Genomic DNA, 22,128 nt, shown 5'->3' on the forward strand with positions numbered 1-22,128 from the left:
GCCACCTATCTCTTAGACCAGTGGTTCTCAACCACCCAGGGGTTCATGGGCCTATACTAGGGGGTTCTTGAAAGTTTAGACACACCCAACTTATTTTTCAGGCGGTGCTGGTGCAGCTACAGCACAGTCATTTAGTGAACAGCATGTGACGATACTTGAGAAGACCTAATATGTTAAAATTAATCTTGTGTCGCCAAATAAATTGACAGAAGTGTAAAAACGAAACAGAAGCGAAACAACGGGTGCACATTTGTGTTATTTATACATTCTATTTTGGCTGGCATGACAATCAACTAACAACAACTTTCAGTTGAGTTCACTTCTCTTTAGAGTTGCTGTTAATAGTTTAAATATTCTCTACTTATATAGCTATGTAGTTAAATGTCATAATATTTGTAATTCAGTGACTTCATTGTTATTGTGATGGATTAGTGAGAATGAAACTTTAAAACGGGATCGGCCTGAACACAACTTGTACAAGTTCAAAAAGACATAAAAAATAAACCCTTGAAAATAAATGTCACCAGTTATATGTTCCAAACATGTGTACCAACATTGTTAATAAGAGGATACGAAAAAAATTAAAATACGAAAAAAAAGTTTCAGGGGTCCTCCAAAAAAAAATTAGTTAATAATAAACACTCTGTTAGACATTGATTCTATAACAATTAACTATGATTGACTTATATGAGTATGACAAGGAAAGTATATGATGCAACTAAGATGTCATTCATGTTAAGTTATCTATTAAGAGTATTAAGACTATGTCAGGATGAGAGGCTGAAGCCCACACTTAAACTGTAGAGAGATGGTGTCATTACATATGACATTTAAGAAACAGTAAAGATCATCAATCAGGTCCTTTCATATATTATCAAACATCCTTTCAATATTATTGTGACAAATAAATAGATTACGCTATTTTCACCACTTCTGTAGCACAGTTACCTCTGTGGCAGTAAGTTAACTTCATGTGAATTGTATAGGTAGAAGAAATGTACACACTACACACTGTACATTTTGCTATTAAACAATTGTAATGAAGACATCTAGTAATGGCTGAATAGGTTTATAGTTACTTAAATACATCATCTACTGGCATAGATGTGACAATGCCACAATAGTGATGACATCGTGGTAGTATATTTGTTACCAAACATCATCTCAAACTGCCATAAATATGTGTGTAGATTTAATACTGTCAACAATGAATAAGGAAAAAAATAATTTTTATAATTCTAAAATTACGTAATGAAGCCTATGAGGTAATATATTAAATGTGAATATCAGGTGCAATCCTACTTCTTTATCACATTCCTACTTCATGACAACATTTTTACATTGTTCAGGATCAGTTCTGTCACAGAGATCCTATGATAGGTGATGTATTCTAACAGATCACCTTCCTTCAGTATTGGGGCATGATAAAAATGTTACGATTATTAGAGATACAAATTATTACTAAACTATTTTATTATTTAATTAATAAATAATTCAAACAATAAATTGTGCCTGTCTCTAAAGATTATACACCGGGATTGGTTTTAATAATGTAGCCAACATCAGATATTGGAATGTCTTACATTGTAACTACTTTAAAAATAATGAAGTACACATATGTGTAATATACTCAATTGTTTTCAGTTACAAAATAATCGATAATGCTTTTTTGGCAGAAAATCCAAGGTCTTGGTGAATGTTACTGAACAGCTTTCCTACTAAATAAATAATATATAAGGACTGTCCAGAAAGTAACTGATACAAGACAATTACTCCTAATCTACAGCAACAAATGTTATCAGATTCAACATGCATTATCTCTGTACCCTCCTGCTTGCACCAAGATTAGCTCTCATTCACACCTTTAATAAGTCGACTGTCAAGTAGCGTTCAGTGCACGTTTCTCAATCCTTAGTTGAATCTTATCCCTAAAAAATGACGGAATGTGAAAATCGGTAAATTTGCATTACATTTTGTTTAAAACTCTGCAAAACATGCAAGAAACCTCACTGAATGACATGCATTGTGGCGTACTTCTATCTTGTTTATTTAATACCATAGTGCATTAACACGTTGAATGCGGACTACGCTAAACAACATAGCACAGTGGCGCGAGGTAACCAACATTAAAAACAGTAACCGCTCCACTTCAAATACAATGCTTCAACGTGAGCTCAATCATTGCTGAAAGAGATTGTCTCTCTCTTCTAAAGTTCTAATGTTTTTCATTTTACATTTACTTTGTGCATGATCTAGTCAGGAACTAATTTGATTATCTCAATGAAGACAGCCTCCACCAGGTGTACTACGTTATTTAACGTACCAGAAATGTTGTCACTAATTTTTACCTACATTGATGCATGGATGTCTCCCGATGACATTTTAGCAACATTGAAGCCATTTTATATGTAATTAATAAAAATATGACAGTAATATAGGTACGCAATGTTTAGCATTTTCAGCACCCAAAGTGATAAGCTTTAATTTTATGACCTGTCCCATTTCTTAATCATTATGAACAAGCATAATCGTGGTGGTGATTGTAAGCGCTTTTGGTTGTGTAATGAAAGCTACCATTAAAAGGCACTTTCATGAATTTATAATAAAAAGAATGTTTACAGAAACCTCAACTATATATTATTACATAATTTATATAAATGACACACACAAATTTGTCATTTATACAATGTGTGTACATCATGACTGCTCTAAAAATATTAGCTGAAATATCAACATAACTCAATGGCTATCAGAAATACTAAGTAGACCATAGCTGACCTGTATACTTCTTGTAGCAAATTCTACTCCAATAGTGGACTTAGATTCCAGATTGAACTCATTTCTTGTGAACCTTGAGAGAAGGTTACTCTTGCCTACACCCGAGTCTCCAATGAGCACCACTGCAACAAACACAGATTTATGAGACATCACAGAATAAACTGATATCTTAGCTAAAAAGGTTTTAACAAGAAACAAATGCAAACTCCATGATAAACAGTTTATTTGTTTTATTCACAATAAGTTTAATCAGAATGTTCAATGTGATTCATAGTTTTTAAACTAAACTGTTAACTATTAAACAAAGTACAGTTAAGTATCTGAATATACTTCAGCAGTAATACTTATTTAATATAGGTGTTTATTCATAGTTAATGAAATGGGAAATACCAATAATGTTGAAAGAGGTTCCGTTGTGATAAGTGTGCATGACCTAGCTGTATTTGCGCTTCTTCACAGCCATTATTGGAATAGCCTCTCTAGCATTATTGGAATAACCTCTCCACTTCTTTGTTTGACACCAGCCTAATCTGTCGGTTGATAACAACCACACCTTTGTGCTTGTACAAATTACAATTTGTTTCAATTTTACAAAGAAATTTTTGGATCTGCTAAAAGAATGATGACACATTTGCTTAGACTGTTTTAAAATTATCAGCCCATTTCGGAAGACAAACTAACAACATAACACACAAATAATTGCCTGAAAAATAAATTCAAACCTGGGAGTATTGACTACAATTTCAAATATAACTTGGGTATAAAGCTTTTGGGTGGTGTCTTGTATACCTTTTTATCTGGCAATGCCAATAGATATTTTTTTTTTTTTTTTTTTTTTTTTTTTTTTTTTTCCTTTGGGATATTGGGGTGGATTCATAGATCCTCACACGTCAACCTGAGCTTATTGTGTGCCCCTTTGATGTTAGAGGGGTAAGCCTATCTTCGTGCCCTTAATTAGGCTAAGAAGCTTTTCCCCGATACTAGCATCTGGTTCGTCGCCTGGTTGTTTATCACCGAAAAGAGCCCTTCTCCTTGCTCCCAGTCTCTCACAGTCCAGTATTATGTGTTTTGCAGTCTCTTCAGACTTATTGCAGAGTCTACACTCCGAGTCCTCATTTCGTAAACCTAGAGTGTTTAGGTGTTTCCTGAAGTGGCCGTGTCCAGTGATCAAGGCAATCACTTGCTTAACCCGATCCCTGCCCAGCCCCATCAGCCATCTGGTGAATCCGGAGCTAGAATCGGCAAGCAGTCTTTTGCCGAGTGCTTGTCCTTGGTGACTCTGCCACCGCAAGCGGTGTGTCTTCCTGGACCATTTGTTTATACTTTGGTAAGCGACTGACTTGCTTATACCACAACTCGGTTCTGGACCGGTGTATGGCATGCTTGCTCCGCTTTTGGCAAGCCTGTCGGCGCATTCGTTGCCACCTATGCCTGTGTGGCCCGGTACCCAACCAAGACGCACACAGTTGCGTGATCCAAGCTTGCAGAGAAACTCTGGTTTCCCTTCAGAACGAATAATTCTTTCGCCAATAGAGATAGTATTTGAATTAAAAGAATAAAAAAATCAAACTTTTTCTACTTAATTATGAATTACTATTTTCAATTCGGTGTAATAAAGTACTGCGTATGTACTTTAGAATAAAAGAATTTAGCTTTCTCTTTCCAAATTCTTCTTCTGGCCAAATAAAAATTTTTATACACATATAATCAATATAACAGAAATTGCGTTTTAATGTCAGTAATAATTAATAATATAATGAAGAATACTAATTCTCAATAGAATTCACCCAAAATCCCTGTACAGTCCTGACTAAAAATATTTGGAAACATACACAGATGTTTATTAACTTTCAATAGATTTTTCAAGAGGAAAACCTTTCTGGTAATAAGAATAGGTTAGTTGATAGTAGTATTAGATTGATTTATACTTTCATTAATTTCCAAGAAATATACAATAAAATAAACATCCCTTTAGCAAGTATTCCTTTTAGCAGATAAATACTCAATAATATATAAATAATCTTATAATCAGATTGTCTTTGACCTCAGTAAGACCAATAATTTATAATAGTATTTTTTTTTTACTGAATAACAATACATTTAAAACAATAAACACATTCCTAACATAATCAAATATGCTAGGAATGTGTTATCCACACAAGTTGAAAGTTTTTACAGACAGTATGTTGATAGCATCATGATAACACATCTGATAGCTGTTCCATAACACTGGAAATAAACAAGAATGTCTAGAATGAAATAGCCGAGCTAACATTACATATTTATAGAACTCAAACAAAAGTGTTATTATAAAATAATTTGTTTAATAAATCTATCACATTATGTATAAGTAATCAATATACCACAGTCGTCTTCATCCTAAATTTATTCCGAAATTTCATGAATTTGGTACCGTATCTTTCGTCTCAATTTCCACTAATGGAAATATGATCACTATCAAGAGATAATGTGGTGAAAATTGCATTAATTCACTTTAAATGCAATATTTGTTGTTTGGTAAGATCAAAATAAAATGAAAACTAACGTAACCAATTTTTTGCTAAATACTCAAAACTTAGGACTGGGAAAACTTTACATGAAATTTGTGAAGCATATTAAATAACATAATTACACACTTGCTTTTCCAGACAGAAAAGCAATAATTTAATGCACATGTAGATCCTGTTTAAATTTAAGATTTAGCCAAGGATCAAGAGTGTTTAACAACCTTGTTAGCATTGTAATGCAGATAAATGAACAGTTGTTCAGTAATGCGAGTAAAGGAGCAAAGAGCTACCACTAAAACAGAAGTGTATCAGTATCCTCATTAGGCCCGCTTTTGTACAAAACTTGGTAAGCTTCTTACATAAGTCATAATTTATGAGTCAGTTTTTTTTCATTGTACGAGTATTTCCATTATTATTTAATGATTATTATATATCAACAGTAAAGAAATCGTAGAACAGTAATTTTGATAGAATGGAAGATAATTGTTAGTCTTGACAAAAACTTAAATGTCAAATGCAATAAAACATAACCTTGAGTAGTTTGAATAAGATTGAGAATAAACAATTCAAAACTACAAATTATAAGTCCAGTACCTTACAATACAAAGAATCATTTGACTCTAAAATATTTGCTGACCAAGATATAGCAATAACAATAACTTGCAAATGTTAAGATGTCATACCAGACCAAAACTACATTTGAAATCATATTGAAAAATTGTGTAAAAGATGTAACATAAGATGCTATCATCAGCTATTGATTTTAAGATAATAATGTTGATCTTAAAAGTGGTTTATTTCTTATTATTTGATTGTAAAACCACTAGCCAGTACAGTTCTGGGGGGGACATCAACTAATGATGCTAAATATATTTTTTAAATTCAGAAATTGTTATATTAGGATTTTAAAGACTTTCTCCAAAAAATAATTTCCATGCACAAACCAATTTTTTATTTGACTTTTTCACAGGACAATCTGTGTGTGATTATACATGTTTAATTTACAAAAAAAATATATAATTATAATTTTTTAACAAATGGACATCACCACAATTATAATACTAAAGGAAGATTAAGTAACTTTTTGTTTCTTAAGCATAGGTTGACTTTGGCTGAAAATAACCCTCTTCGAATGCATATGCTATTTTTAATAGTCTTCCCCAGAAATTAAAACTCATTAAAGAATTAAATACATTCAGTCATTTTAAAATACATCTTAACAAACAAGATTTACTATTCAATAGAGAGATATTTGCAGGTCAATTGTAATAGGTGTAACGTATTTATTTATAATACAAAATAAAATATTCCACTAATGTTTCCATTGTAGAATACTTAATTTTTATTTCACCCGAAATTATGACCTGTCTTTTATGTAGCCTAATTTTTTGCACAGAAAAAATAATGTAACAAAGTTTATTCTTTTCTATATTCATTCTATTTGTATATTCATATACAATTACTATATGAGTTTAATATAGTTATACAGTGATGGAGCAACAGTCTCTAATAATCACAAGCATTATTACACTGTTGTAAGATGGAGAACATTTTATATTGTTCGTTTATCTTGTGCACAACGAGAAGTGCTAACAGATTTTTGAGGTATGTAGTATCTTAATTATTGTGGTTAGTAATTTTTTTATTAATAAATACACAACAGTTCTAAAAAATAAATTAAAATTAAAGAATAAGCGTTGCAATTATGATATATATGTTTGTCTATTCGAATTTTTTAATTACCTAACTTCAACACTCAATGTGGTCACACTCGATGTGGTGGTGTTGTTCTTGTGGTCACAAACAATGTATAATATTGATTAAATTTTCCATCATCTTTCATATTGTGCAGTGAACATCACTATTACTTATGCATTTTCCAATCATTAGTTATTTCACTAGCACTTTAATTAAATTTATTTTATTTTCATCAGGATTTCAATAAAAATGTAATATTTAGAGCTGTATCAAGTCATGATAAAACCCCTGATGGCTTGTTTCTTGTTCATGACAAAATCTAAATAGTAAATATGGAGGAAAATATATGAAAATTAAGAACAGTGGAACTATTTGTTGTATAGAAGTTTCAAGAGAGAAGATTTGACCATACAGGAAGTGATATAGTTCTGATGAGATAACTTGACATTGTTCTTATATATCATACAGTCTTGGAGATGATAACAACTGTTATTATTTATACAGTACTTTTAAACCTTGTATATTTTATTATTCTACATCTTATTTGGAATTTGAGTTTGTATCAAATTTATTCAAACACGAATACATGAACGCTAAAAAATAACATGATTTTATTCCATTAAATAAATTATGTTTCTTACACTGTTATGAGAATCAACTACAGCATGTACCACTGATCTGTGTTCTGTTACTAATTAAAATAATGTTCGTGAAAACTGTGCAATTGTACTAAAATCAACATGTACACAAATATCACCTTAATATAGAAAACAGAAGAAAAATAACAGTTAAAGAATAAAAGGCTGATTTTAAAAAGGAGTTTTACAACAGATAGCTAAATGAACTGGTTAAAAGTTACATTGTGGTAAAAAAATTCATGTTTCAGAGGTAACTTATTAATCCCCTTTATTTGGTCTCTAGACTAAATGTGCGCTTAAATAAATAAAAACATCACACAAACTTAATAAACTGCTAAAATACAACAAAACAAAATAAAAAATTTGAAAACAACCACAAAGTCACTAAGCTGTGCCCTAATTTATAGAAATGGGAAAAATCAAACAATAAAAATATAATATTCTTCGTGAAATAAATGAAACTACTAAATGGATCCACAGTTCAAAGAGTGGAAAAGTAATTTAATGATCCAAGTGGGTCATCGTTGACTGATATGTTCAATTGACTCTACATAATAGGCCCTATCTACAATGTTATTCTCAATCATACTTAGTGAACATAAAGTCTTTACTCTCACTGGTCAAGTACAGATATCCTTCATTTTGTTAATTGAATTACTTATAAAGTGCCAACAAGTTTTAATTTGATATTCCAGTTTAGAAGGATTTAAGAAGGTGTATGACATGTACAGCTAGCTAATACTGCTATTAAGTATAAACTTAAATATACTCCATAATATTACATACAAGTCAGGTCAAGTATGGATATCCTTTGTTTTGTTAACTGAATTTAAAAGACAACTGAATACTTATAAAGTGCCAACAAGTTTAAACTCAAAATTCCAGTTTAGAAGGATTTAAGAAGCTGAATGTATAGCTAACACTGCAATTAAGTATATAAAATTAAAACTTCAAATATACTCCTTGGCATTTGATTTTATCCTCAAATATTATATAGAACTTTAAATATTGTAGACTAATTATGTTTTAATTTTACATTTTTTATTACTCATAACAGTTGTTTTGATATAGGATTGAGCATTGATATTTTAGTTATTGACATAAAATTTATCACTGCCTTATTTAATTTTGATACAAACATGCATTGAGTAAGTTTGAAACTTGACAGAGAGGGGGGCAATCTAAATTGCTAATAAAGTATATTTTCACCAGATTGATCTCAACACATTTAATCACTGGCTGTTTCCTCCAGTATTTCCCTCAAGTTCATTAGTTTATCTGAAACTTAATATATTCTTTGTACACCTATTTTCTAAACCAAGTATTTCAATTTTCAAAAAAAGCTTAAATGGTTTGGAACAGCAAGAATAAGAAAAAAAGTAGTACATGGAGAAGTTTGCATGGTTAACCCTTTAATGTTAGAATGTTTTCAAGCCTGTCTACTGCTGGAGTTCAGCCTCCCATCACTGTCACAGCCAGTCATCTGTATGATCATTGCCATTTCATCAGTGTTACCAGCCTACCTTTAAAAATACAGTAAAAAAAAAAAACAAAAATAATCTGAACATTTACAATAAATTTTCCATATAATATAAAATAACAGCTATGCTAGGCCTACAAGACAATACTTGTAGCACACTATACTGCACCTGTTTTACAGTAAAATAGTATTTAGGTTAATACTATGATCTGTTTTAAAAACCGGTGACAAAAACCATGACATTTTAAAAGATTAAATTTAACTAAATATCATAAAACCCAATGTAAACACTGGTCAGTACCAAACAACAGTAGTTATCAAGTCTGTAATGTAATGATTAGTTGATTTGAGTTATCTGTTTGGATTTGATAAAATGGATGAAACCAAAACACATTAAGTAACAGAATGAAATTTCTTGGATATTTATAATACTCTCGAAACACAGTAAGCAGCTTTCCCATTGCCAAAGAGAAATTACAACCACACACGGTAGCACTAGTGGCAGTGATAATGAACTTTGTAACCATAAGGGAGGTCGCTACCCTAATCCAACATTCCTAATCAAAATAAGCTGTAGTTAATATAATTAATAAAGTGCTGTTAGTGGAGATAGGCATCTCTTCCAGATAAGATACTATTACCAACCACACATTCTGGGGTAGTTCCAGATATGAATTGGTAAGAGGCATATGAAGCTCCATTATTTTATTTTAGATCAGATCTAGAAATATTAAATTGGGATTACTAATTTACTTTTGTTGTCAGGGAATTTAGATACATAAGCAAGAGGTCTCCACTACTTCATAGTTGAGAAGATTAATCATAAGAGGCTCCTCAATGGTTCTAAGACCCATTAGGTTCAAATTAGTAGCTGTTCAGAAAATGTATAATAAGGTTCATTAATCAACAGACCGGAGGTATACAGAGATTCTTATAAAAAATTCCCAAAAAGAATCCTTTAACTAAAAGCGTTCATAACTCAAAACACTGGAGTGCATATAGGGATTTCTACCAAAAATATTTGTAAAACATGAATCCTAAAAAAATACAATCTCTGCAAACCAGTCAGTATTAATGGTATAAAATACCACATTTAATATCTAAAAATAAAACAACAATCTTAGGAACAATGGGTTGAGTAAAGTGCCTGGTAATTTGAAGGACTTGCAATAATTGGGAGTATAATGAGAAAACCATTCAATGGAGTTAAGTGAAACTTATTAAAAATCCTGAAAAATATAATCGAGACAACAATTTAGGTTTTATAAATAGATCTCTGAAGGAGTAGTCTATTTATAATAGAACAGAAGAAAAGAAGACCGTGAAGGAACTTGTACACTTATAACATTCTGTGGTACCAGAAGTAATATCTCCAATAGGTTTTCAATAAATATCACTTCATTATTCAGGGCCCTAATTGACCTAATGAAACACATTAACTTTTCTTTGTAACGGAAATGCAAATATCCATTACAATTATCTAATCGTTCCTCATAACATATCACAAAGTTGCTTGACAGGACATAAAAGACTACTTAAAAAACCCAAATTATTCAATATACAAGGTCTGTTTGGTATAATGGTGAAGAAGGCTTATGTGCTCTTACTTAGGATGTTTCAAGTAGCGTAGAGTAGAACACAGTAGTTTAGTTGAAATACAATAGAATTATATCAATCAGCAATTAAAACCTAAACTCTGAATAACAAGGAAACCACATCTTTGTCTATCCTTCCAACATATTACATGAGAGATATGAGCGCTCCTAAAAGTTTGACCATAACTAAATAAACTGTAACAATATTCACTCATTTTGATTCTGCTTGTAGACAATGTTTATTTAAAACTGTATTTTTAATCATTTTATGATGTCAGTATACAGGTATTATATAAATTAAAATAAAAGTACTTATTGAAGATATAAAAATAAAAAAATTATAACCTGTTCTCAAGCTAACACAAACCACTTTACTTACTTTCAGTTCAGCATTTGCTCACATAGACTGGTTTTCTATAACTTAAGTGATTTTGTTTATGTTGTTTTTAGAAAAAAATACTTAAGTTCATTAAATTTTATAAATATTTAATTGTACATTTTCTTCTAGGGATTTTACAAAAGTAATGAGATTACCTCATACACTGACGAAATATTACAACTGCATTATACCCTTTATTTATTAAAATAAATGTATGATTGTATTTTAATTGTAATGGTGTATGGAAATAAATTCTAAGAACTGCATTTTCCTAACTAGACAAAATGTTTTTCTTTTCTCATTTGACAATCTATAACTAACAAATAATGAAAAGGATAAGGTCTGGATCTGTGGACCCCTATGTGTATATACACAATGGGGTCACAGGGTCACAGCAGGGAACTGTACCAAGCAACATTCTGTTGTGCACTTCACTTTCTTTTGTATTCAGATCAGTCTGTTTATCTGAGACACCAGCTAGCCAGACCTTCACTTCTACTACATCTTCCTTTCACTAACTTTATACCAGGTGTTCTAGAATGGCCTACTCTTTTTTCAGTTCTAACTTAAAACTGTTAAGTAGTAACCCAAAAATGGTGCACTTTAACAAAAATATACTTAAAAAAATGTAACCTCTATTAAATTTTTATTTTATTTGTATTATATTTATATATATTTACAGCAACAACATCCACTAATACTAGACTACATTTTAAAATGCAACACAATTATTTTCTTTACGAATGACAAATACTGTAGTACCCAATCTCTTAATACGTATGTAAAATGTGCCATGTATTAAGAATTTCTTAGTCGAAGGAAAATATTCTATAGACCTATTTAATATTAAATATGTTTGTTTAATTTTGTAATGCTTATGCTCATTTCACTTTAATGACAAAGCAGGTGTGGAAAACACTGTGTAAAATGTTTTTTATTTGTTGTGGAATAATTGCTAAGTGAGAAGTTAAAAAAATGTCCATATTACAGGTTGAAATGTTTGTATTCTTTAAAAAATGTTGTATGTTCGAAAAGTATGAGCAGTTAACAGTAGTTTTTGTATTCTGAATTATGGTGTAACATGTAATAAATAACACATCATTTTTTAAACACAGGAAATTCGTTGTCATTTTTCATTAAACAGTAAACTGTTAGAAAGAAAAGTGTTTGTTTTTTAACAAAAAGATCTAAACCATTAAGCATTGTGTTTTGAAAATTCTAATAGAGGCCTTTAATTGTTCACAAAGTTAAGGATGGGAGAACGTTTTACAAATATTGTCAAAACACACCATTTCAAACTTCATTTCAAGGTAAATATAATATGAAATTCAATAATCTTCAGTGCTATTTATTTGCAAATTGTCGACAACATATAATATAACTATGTAAACAACATATAATATAACTATGTAAACAACATATAATATACATATGAAAACAACATTTCAAACAAACATAAAATTTATGAATTTATAAAACACCGAACAAAGAACTAAAAACAGGTTTGAATATCTAAAATAAATTTTAGATAAGTAAAACATGTCTCCACTAGATAATTAGTTCTGATAGTGTTGAAGATAGTGCCTAACTGATAGTGAATGAGGTAGGTTGGGTAGCTTATACTTCACACCACATAAGTACTTCTGCTAATTTATACTACACATATGCATTTCACTCAGTTATAAAACAATAAATTAGCTTAATGGCAAAAATATTAATTTATGTTTAATAATTAGTTTCTATATTCAGGAAAAAAGTAATTAGTTTCTAATCAAGGTCATGGAAGTAGTCAAATTAATAATTTAGAACATGGCTGCATTGAAGCTATTAATTTCCCATTATAACTTAAGCTGTAACACTGATGGTTATTAAATAATAACAGTTTCTATATTTTATTAAATAGGAGTCTACCTAACTGGTACCAAACGTTTTTCGGGTTTTACTGAGTTTTTGAATTAAACAAAATAATAACAAATGTGCTGTAGAGGATTCAATTCATTACCAAATAAATATTAATCCATGCAAAATAACAATCGGGTTTTAAGTATGATTATGTTGATGTTTTCATATCATTTATGAATTTATATTTATCATAAAATTCATATTTTTCAAATGAATAAGTATTTAGTGAAAACGATGAGACAAAACAAAATCACTTGTGCTGGATTTTTTTACTTTAACATTAAAAATAGGATTTAAAAGTTTAGACAAATAATGTTATAAAACGGGATTATCTTAATCATGTTAAACATTGAACATAACTGATTTTTACATTTCTTAAGACTTATGTAGTTGGACTACTTATTAAAAATTTTACTTAAAAAGAACTACATAAAAAATCATAACACTGCAATTCAAAGAATTGGCTCAAACATAACCCAATTTTTCCTATAAACATCATAACATAAGTTATACAAATCTCTATGCCAATCAATATTCAAAGGAATCTTCATCAAACAGATTCATCATTAGGTAACAATAATAAGTATGTCTCATCACACTTTTCAGAGTGAGTATTATTTACAAAATAAGAATAATTACATGATAAAAATTGAAGATTAATTAGGATATTAGATTTATTGTTGTAATACTACAATCACTGGTCCGAATTAACTATGCTAAGCACATAGCAAGGTAGAGAAATAAAGATAATTATGATCTGATGCACCTAGTTCATTTAAAAACAAATGTATCAAAAGTATGCATATAGTCACACAAAAATAGTAAAAATTATATAAAAAATCTTTTATTTGTTTGCATTGTTTGTTTAAAAAGTTGAGAAAAAAGTGAGAGATATTAAATTAATTCAAAATTAGCCATGGAATAAAATCAGTAGATCGGTTAAATTGCAAGAAAAGAAGGCTGCTTTAGAAAAGTATTGTCCAAAATACCACTGACTTCACTACAGCAGTTAAACATTTTAACAATGTCAAGGTGTTAAAGAACCTGGTGCATATTTCATTAACTATAGAACAAGTCAATAATCAATATTCTTTATTAATGGTTTCATCAAGATACGTTACTTTGTAAAATAAAATAAAATAAAAATATTAATAGTTAAATATATCCTCATTGTTCATCAAAATGTCCATACTAGGAGAGTTTGACAAAAAAGCTCCCCAATATTCTTGCATGTGAACAGACCACTCTTCAATAAACATTTGTGCTGACACTGGAGACCACCAACACATTTTATATAAGAAACACAACATTTTATTACAATTATTAATAGCCTATCATTTCATTACAAACTTTTCTATAAGATGAAGTCATTTTTCAGTACAATTGAACCTGTTTTGTTTTCTGTTCATTAAATTGCCCATTGCATTGAATATTGTGTACAAGTGTCAAGAATAATTGTTCATTCATATTTAACTAGATGTTTGTTATTTATAACTTAACTAGCAATTTAATTGTACTTGATTTTTAGAAGTAAACCTTAGCTTCAGTTTCTGACCTATGAGCTTTAATTGCGACAGGTATATTGTTGATTAACAATAATTGAACAAGTCCTCCACTTTGTCTTCATTAGCGAATTCCCACAAAGAAAATGAGTTATATATTGTGGCTGCTTTCGTGTAAGCTCACGACCCGGGATGATGACATGTTGACCAAATCATACCTCTAGAACATATTTTCAAGTGTTTTTCAAAACTCTGTTTGTGTGTTTAAAAATCCTTCATATACATATATAGACAAAGCTAGGGTCATATGGCTCTTTCCTTATTTTAACCTTTATAAATAAGAAACGAATAAATTTAATGTACCTATAATTTTAAAAATCAAATATATAATTTTATTAGATATTGTAATGGTTAAAATAAATTATTTAAATATTAAATAAAAACATTAAATTTATATTAAATAATTGATATTTTAGTATAAACAATGCAAACAAAAACAGGTCTTTTATATACTTTTCACTGACATTTTTTTGCAATTTTTGCAAACTTCTGATACATGTGTAAAACAGATTTTCTTTAGATTTGACACAGACTTCTCACTGCATTATCTTGGATGAGTTTATGAAAGGCAAAGGGTTTTTGGTTTTTTTACAATTAGAGTTGGACTTCTTTTAAATGTACATTACTTCCTAATTGAGTCGACCAATTCCAAAACTCACTAACTCCAAAATTTTTGAAATTGAGGTTTTTATAGTATTTGGCAGTATTTGGGGAGTTTTATAAGGTAGCAAAAGATCTTGTTCCAAAAACTCTCTAATTCTTATGGAAATATCAATGTAAAAAAACTGCAACTGCAAACAAAAACTCTCTAAATCCAATCCCTTTACTGAAATAAAACTCGCTAATTCATCTTCACTCCATTACTGTTTCAAAACTCTCTAACTCCAGGCTTCAACTAGCACACTTCAAGGCAGTACTGCAACAAAACTGACTAATTCCTAATCATATATGATAGTCATTGGCAACATATTCTTCAAACAGAAAGTGGGCAGTTCCTTCAAAATAGTTATTATTTTGTGTTTATATATTGGCTACACTGTACAGCAGTGCATCTTGGGAAATTGTTTGTTTACTTCATTAGTTATTTCTGTTTTTGTACAATATGGCTGATCCAGAGGTAACCTTATTACAAAGCGGTAATGTTGAACCAATGCCGAGTGACAATTCCACGAGAAAGAGAAAAAGAAGAGTAGATAACTGGAAGAAAACCAAGGACAAAAAAGAAGAGGTAAGCTAAACTATATTTATTACAGGACAACATAATTAAATTTGTATGTTTATCCAATGATGACATAACCTAAAACCCTTTAACTGTACACTAACATTTTCACAGCATTGATTGTTTTTATGATATCGGCTTGTATTTTATTTCTGTTTTAAATACTGGTTATTTAATTAGCTTACGGAATATGATTTGTTTCAGACACTCCGCTCAAGGATTCCCAAATATTCCAACTTGTGGACATCGTGAAAGAGCTAACGGATCCAAGCACTGTTATGACTGTTCCCGTCTTAATATGCAGGACATAAGACGTTTTTCATCAGGGGTTCTACAAATCTTGCAATAAAATTGACCAAGATCAATTTATACTGAGGTACGCCAAAGGAAAAGTTTCCAAAAAGACATCGGCTTCAAGGTCCTCATTCTTCTGAAAGAGGTATGGCTATTGAATATTTCATACCATCATACCGCAATGAAGGAGGAAGTGAATTGGTAAAAGTTTGCCAAAAGGCTTTTTTAGATATTTTAAATATTTCAAAATTTAGAGTACAAAGATTGTGCCGTCTTGTGTTTCAAAACTGGCGAATCGCCAAAAGAACTTCGAGGTGGAGACCATCGTTCTAAAAAGTCTGAGGAAAAACTATCCAAAGTAAAAACCTTTTATTGAGGCTCTACAACCTGTAGAGTCACATTATTGCCGAGGGAAATCCAGACGGCAGTACCTAGCAAGTCATTTAAGTATCTCTAGTCTGTGGAAATCGTACAACAACACTACTGAAAATGAGTTTAAAAGTCAAGTATGAGTACTTTAGGAAAATATTTGTAGAGAATTATAATGTAGGGTTTGGGTCACCAGCAACAGACCAGTGTTCTCAATGTCTTAAGCTGAAAGAGAAGATTCTATCTGTGGTAGATTTTGAAGAAAAGGGGAAACTGAAAATAGAATTTACAAGTTCACAAAAAAAGAGGTAAGATGTTTTTTGAGCTATTGCAATCTGAAGAGGCTGGGGACAATCACGTTTTTCATTCGACTGCCAAAAAAAATCTAATTTTTCCTAAGTTGACTGATCAAGCTGCTTATTTTCTTACGACAGTTTTATGTATATAATTTTACAATGTGTCTCGGTTCTTCTCTGTCAAAGCAGACAGTTGAAAAACACTTTCATTTATGCTTGGACTGAAATGGAAGGTGCGAAAGGTTCAAGCGAAATAGCTTCTTGTGTTCGCCATCGATTATCAGAAACAGTCCTATCCAGAAAATGTACATACAATTAGATTGTTTGCAGATGGTGCTGGAAGGACAAAATAAAAATACCATTCTTATTACAGCTTTACTAAACTGGTTATTGACTAAAGCACCTCAGCACATTAAGACAATTGTAATTCACTATCCGGTTCCAGGACATTCTTACATCCCACCCGATAGAGTTTTTGGGGTAATAGAGAGAAAAGTCAGAAAAGTTGAAAGCATCACCCATCCAAACACATACTTTGACATTTTTAGAGAAGAGTGGAACGGTCAATAGATTAGGTTTGGACTTTGATGTTGAAAAACTGGATGGAAGTATGCAGATCAACAGTAAAGAAGCCAGGTCAATGGCACTTTAAAGTTTTCCACTTGTAAACGATTCATATTAACAAGAGGCAAAAAAGGAAATGGATTAGTAAGGGGTGAAGTAGCCTATAAAAACGATATAGGAGCGTCCAGAGGAATAGCCAAGAAAGGCTGTAGTCTGAGAAACATAAACCCCAGATGAAACCAAATTCTGTTCAGGTTAATCCTGCAAAAGTTAAGGATGTAAAAACACTACTACGAAAAACATTATGGGGGAACAATGGGATCAACTGGAGTTTCTTAGGTACTACGCTGATCTATTTACTACCAATGATGGGGAAAACCAGGAACTTAATCAAGAATGATCTAATGAACATGAAGATCCAATGGAGGATGAAGTTTTTAATCTTAGGAGGGCAAACTTTGCATTGTAAAAAATGAATTTAAAACAACAAAATGTATTTAAGTTTACTTGCATACAAAATTGTTTAATTTAAATACATATTTTTTCATTATTACAAGTTTTATAATATTTACCCAAACCTTGTTGCCCTAAAACACAATGTTGCAACAAAAACTACCTAAATCAAAAACCGTACTGCAACAAAACTGTCTAATACCAATCTCCATTTCCAAAACTCTCTAACTCCAATATTTAACTGTTGTTTTCTAGTTCAACAAAAGAAATACATTTAATTTCTTACTGTTTAACCAATTTAGTAGTAGGATTTATTATTCATAACAATAAAAATAATTACTTTGAGTGTTATACTTTAACCACTATAGTTTTTTGCTCATCCTGTAAAAAATTTAGGAAAGTGGAGTTAGTGAGTTTTGGAATTGGTCGACTCATGTCCAAAAAGAGAAAAACTAGACAATATTTGAGACCTTACAAACCTTTCTTTGTAGGTAGTTTGCACATATTGGTTACCAGGAAACATTCATTAACAGTTACAATTACTAAAGCAATACAATCTTATTTTTAAGTATAGTAACCTAAGTACTCAACCAACTACCAGAGAACGTTATATAAACATCCATGTTGCCCTATAGATGTTTACTTAAAAATTGTTTTGCTACATCCAAATTAATAGTTTGAGTCAAGGCCTTTCTGAAAACTGAATTATTCCATAATAGTGGTCTAGAGATGGGGATCTCTTATGGAGATGATTATCAGTTATCTCAAGAATAATTATTTTACCATTATGCTTATTTGATCAAGAATGCTTATATCTCAAGAATACGCCAATTACATGTGAGCTGCATATGAGTAAAAGAGGAAAAACTTTGTGGATTACAGTTAATTAAGTATTTGCTGTTAATGAATTTGCTGTGATCACCTCCGCTGATACACTAAAATTAGAAACCATCTTAACATAAAGACCTTAGTTAATTGTTTACAACAACAACAACAGAATATTTTCATCATCACAACACTGCCTTATTAACCTCTAAAATATATATAACAGGCCTATTTACATTTAATAACACAGGACACTTCTAAGATAAGTATAGTACTAATTAGAAAAAATTGAGAATTTCTGAAAAAATATTTTACAAGTCTACCAAATAACCAGTATACAATTTTAAAATTGAATCTAGCTCATGTATTTTATTTACATTGGATAATTATCAAATCTTAACTAATTTTCCTAATAATAACAAATACAAACTAAGTTTTCAGAGTTCATCAAAGGCAGTGAAAATTAAAATTTGTATTAACAAAGATTAATTTAATTAGTTTTTATTCCATTCTTTTATTTATTTTATGCTTTCTAAAAATTTGTCTCTGGCCCATATTGACATAATATTTCCAGAAACATCCTAGTAAGCCTCAATTAACCATGAAACAATCAACATAAATCTAATAAATTAACAAAAATTATAAAGGCCTGAAACAATTTATTGTAATGGAAAATTATTTAAAAAGTTACAACATATAAGCTATTTAAAATAATTGTTCTTCATTATAAAACGTTTAATTATCACGAGTCTGAAGATTCTGCTGTCTAGATTCAATATACAAGAATGGTAAAATTGGTAAAGTAATATTGTATGAATATCACTAACTATTTGCTTAAAATATATATTAATCCTAATACATTTCACCTAAACAATGATCACCTAATTATTTGGTCTAAAAGATTATCATGGTTGTTGTAAGAAGAAAAAGAACTATTTAAAGTTAATACATTATGAACAGATACCTATTTCAGAATTTGTTTGTTTTGATGGGGTTACCAAGGTGTCATATTTAGGTTACATTTGGAAGCAAAACTTAAATTGCCTGGAATTTTAAAAAAAATCATAAAACGTAACTGTGCAAAACTGAAAAAGTTGTACTTTCTAGTTAACTTCCTAATTAAAAATGTATTCTAAATTTAAAGGGAGTTTTGCTACGTTTCACAGGTAAGAGCTTCTGATTTATCAAAATATCTTTCACAGAATAAAAATGTAAATTAAATACAAATATTTGTTTAATAGTCTATAGCTCACATTTTTATTATTAACCTACAATATTATTTTATCAAAATAGTTAACGTTTAAAAGGTTACAACAGAATATATCTAATTAGGAATTTGGCACATCTTAGATATAAAAAGATGAAAATTAGTGACGGAAGAAACTAATAAATAAATTAAAACAAAAAGTGTTGTGTATGGAAGAGTTATTTCTAAAGAATTCCTAATGTATGTTTTTGTGGTGATAAGAAATCATTATTGTCTGTAAAAAAACTGTAAAGTGGAAAAAGTTTGAACAAATAAATGAATACACAAAAAATGTAGGCTAGCCTCAACTTTTTATAACTTATTCTAGCAGACTTCTTTGAATCTTCCAGCTGTCATTCAGCAGATATATTGAGCTATGAGGCTGCTTTTGTACTTGCAATTTGCTATATATCTGGCCATAATATACACACTTGGAAAAAGTTAGTATATACATGGATCTGGTCCTTTATTTCAGAACACAAAATATCAGATTCAGACAAGGAAAAATGGATAACTGTGTTGATACTTATTTAATGTTTTGCTTTTTCAGAGATAGATTACTTAGTTTTTGAGTTTGATGAATTGTAACTAGCATATTAAAAAATATTTTTGAATAGTTTAAATTGTGATATATGCGTTAGGCTATAGTTGCAAGATTAACTTTTATTATTTGAAATTTAAAGTGTCACTATTAGCTAATTCCTGCACATGGACTTGCAAGTTGTTTTTTTTTTAGTGAAAAGGGGTTTTTGTTTAAACGTTATTGTACCAGTAGTCTATACTAAGTTTTACAAATGGAACTATCTGAGAACTAGCCTTAAAAGTACAATAGGAAGTAAATATATTTATGTAAAAAGGTTTATTGTTTGTGTGCTAAATATAACATACCCCATTTCTAACATATTTTAACTTCCCTAAGGTTTTTCAAAATAGTCAAACAAGGATATATCCAAAGTGCTTTAGGTTATTACATAGATATAAAGCTGATGAATCATAATGAACGTAAGTACATATTATCCAATAGTTATTAGTTTTGTTGCAGGAGCTATTTCTGTGTCTGTTCTCATTGTTGTTATCTGATTTGCAATACACGGAAAAATGTAATTTTCAATCACAGTGGTAGGCCTTATAATTATTCTAATTAGGATAACATTGTATCACTATAAAATTGAATCCTTTGTTTCAAAAAGCATCCTAGCATTCGAGATTAATAATGAGGTACATTTTAAATACTTTTTCAAGTTAACTTACAACTAAAATGAAAAGAAAAACGTATTTACCTTTGAACAAGTAATCGTATTCGTCATCACGATTACCCATAGTTGAAAATAGATTTTACAAACTAGGGTTTACTAAACCTTTAGAATACGAAAGAAGGTAAGTTGAATAAATTTCAATAAAACCAGACGTGGACGTGAACAAATCTATGAAACAAAATAAGATGGCTGACAGTCTTTCCTACGCCCCTTGTGATTGGGCAGTTGCGCATGACCTTTAATGCCACCACTGACAAACAGCTGTTCAAGATTCTTCTTCTCCAACAAAACAAAATTATCAGCCAAGACGTACAAAAGGACAGTACCTAACGCTTATAAATGTTAGTTAAATCAAATTAAACAATTCTATATTGCCATTCAACCATTATAAGCATTGTCATGCATCAATAAAAATGAAATATTCGATTTGCTTTTTTACATCAGTCTTTCACACCGTAATAACAATTCATTACTAATAAATATTTCAGTCTAATTTGAAAATTAATTTCATTTATTTATACCCAGAGTGACAGTGAATGGCCAAATTTTTACAGAGCAGTAGTACAATAATTTTCTTTTGAATTTGTATTACACGCTTCTTTAGGTGTCAAGCAAGCTATAACGCAGACTGCTTTTTTCTGCAATATATAAAATTTGTTGGGTTTGCGTGTTTTCAGATCATCAACTAGAAACTGCATACGACATGTATAGATAAATTAGTGCAAAGGCTTTGCTTAGATCGAAAAACATATCCACTGCAGGATCTATTTTATCAGGAGCTTGAAGAGTCTCGTGCGTGAGTGCAAACATTGAGGTGACGTTAGTTCGATTTTTTACAAACCCTAATACTAATAAAAGATATTACTCTGTTTATAAACAACCACAATCTATTCAGTATAGCCTTTTCAAACAGAAAATGTAGACGTGATTGAAAATGTTCTAAATTTGTCGACTACATCAATATTTCTTTTTTTGCCATAGTTTCACAGTAGGCAATGGTTGTAGAATTTTCTGGTTTTATATATATATATATATATAGTTATTTGCTCTAAACAAAATGTGGCATT

At 30.3% G+C, this 22,128-nt stretch overlaps 1 protein-coding gene across 1 annotated transcript in view; it reads right to left on the reverse strand.

Moving 5' to 3' along the window:
• LOC124368931 (ras-related protein Rab-11A) overlaps positions 1 to 21,277 on the reverse strand; it is a 41,381-nt gene extending 20,104 nt beyond the window's left edge. Inside the window, exons 1-2 of the mRNA XM_046826483.1 lie at positions 21,086 to 21,277; positions 2,779 to 2,900 (exon numbers count right to left, since the gene is read on the reverse strand). Coding sequence (XP_046682439.1) covers positions 2,779 to 2,900; positions 21,086 to 21,125 — 162 coding nt within the window. The 5' untranslated portion in view covers positions 21,126 to 21,277. The remainder of the gene's footprint in view (positions 1 to 2,778; positions 2,901 to 21,085) is intronic.
• Positions 21,278 to 22,128: the final 851 nt, after the last annotated feature.

The sequence above is a fragment of the Homalodisca vitripennis genome, chromosome X (assembly GCF_021130785.1).
Source record: "Homalodisca vitripennis isolate AUS2020 chromosome X, UT_GWSS_2.1, whole genome shotgun sequence".
Taxonomy (NCBI): Eukaryota; Metazoa; Arthropoda; class Insecta; order Hemiptera; family Cicadellidae; genus Homalodisca; species Homalodisca vitripennis.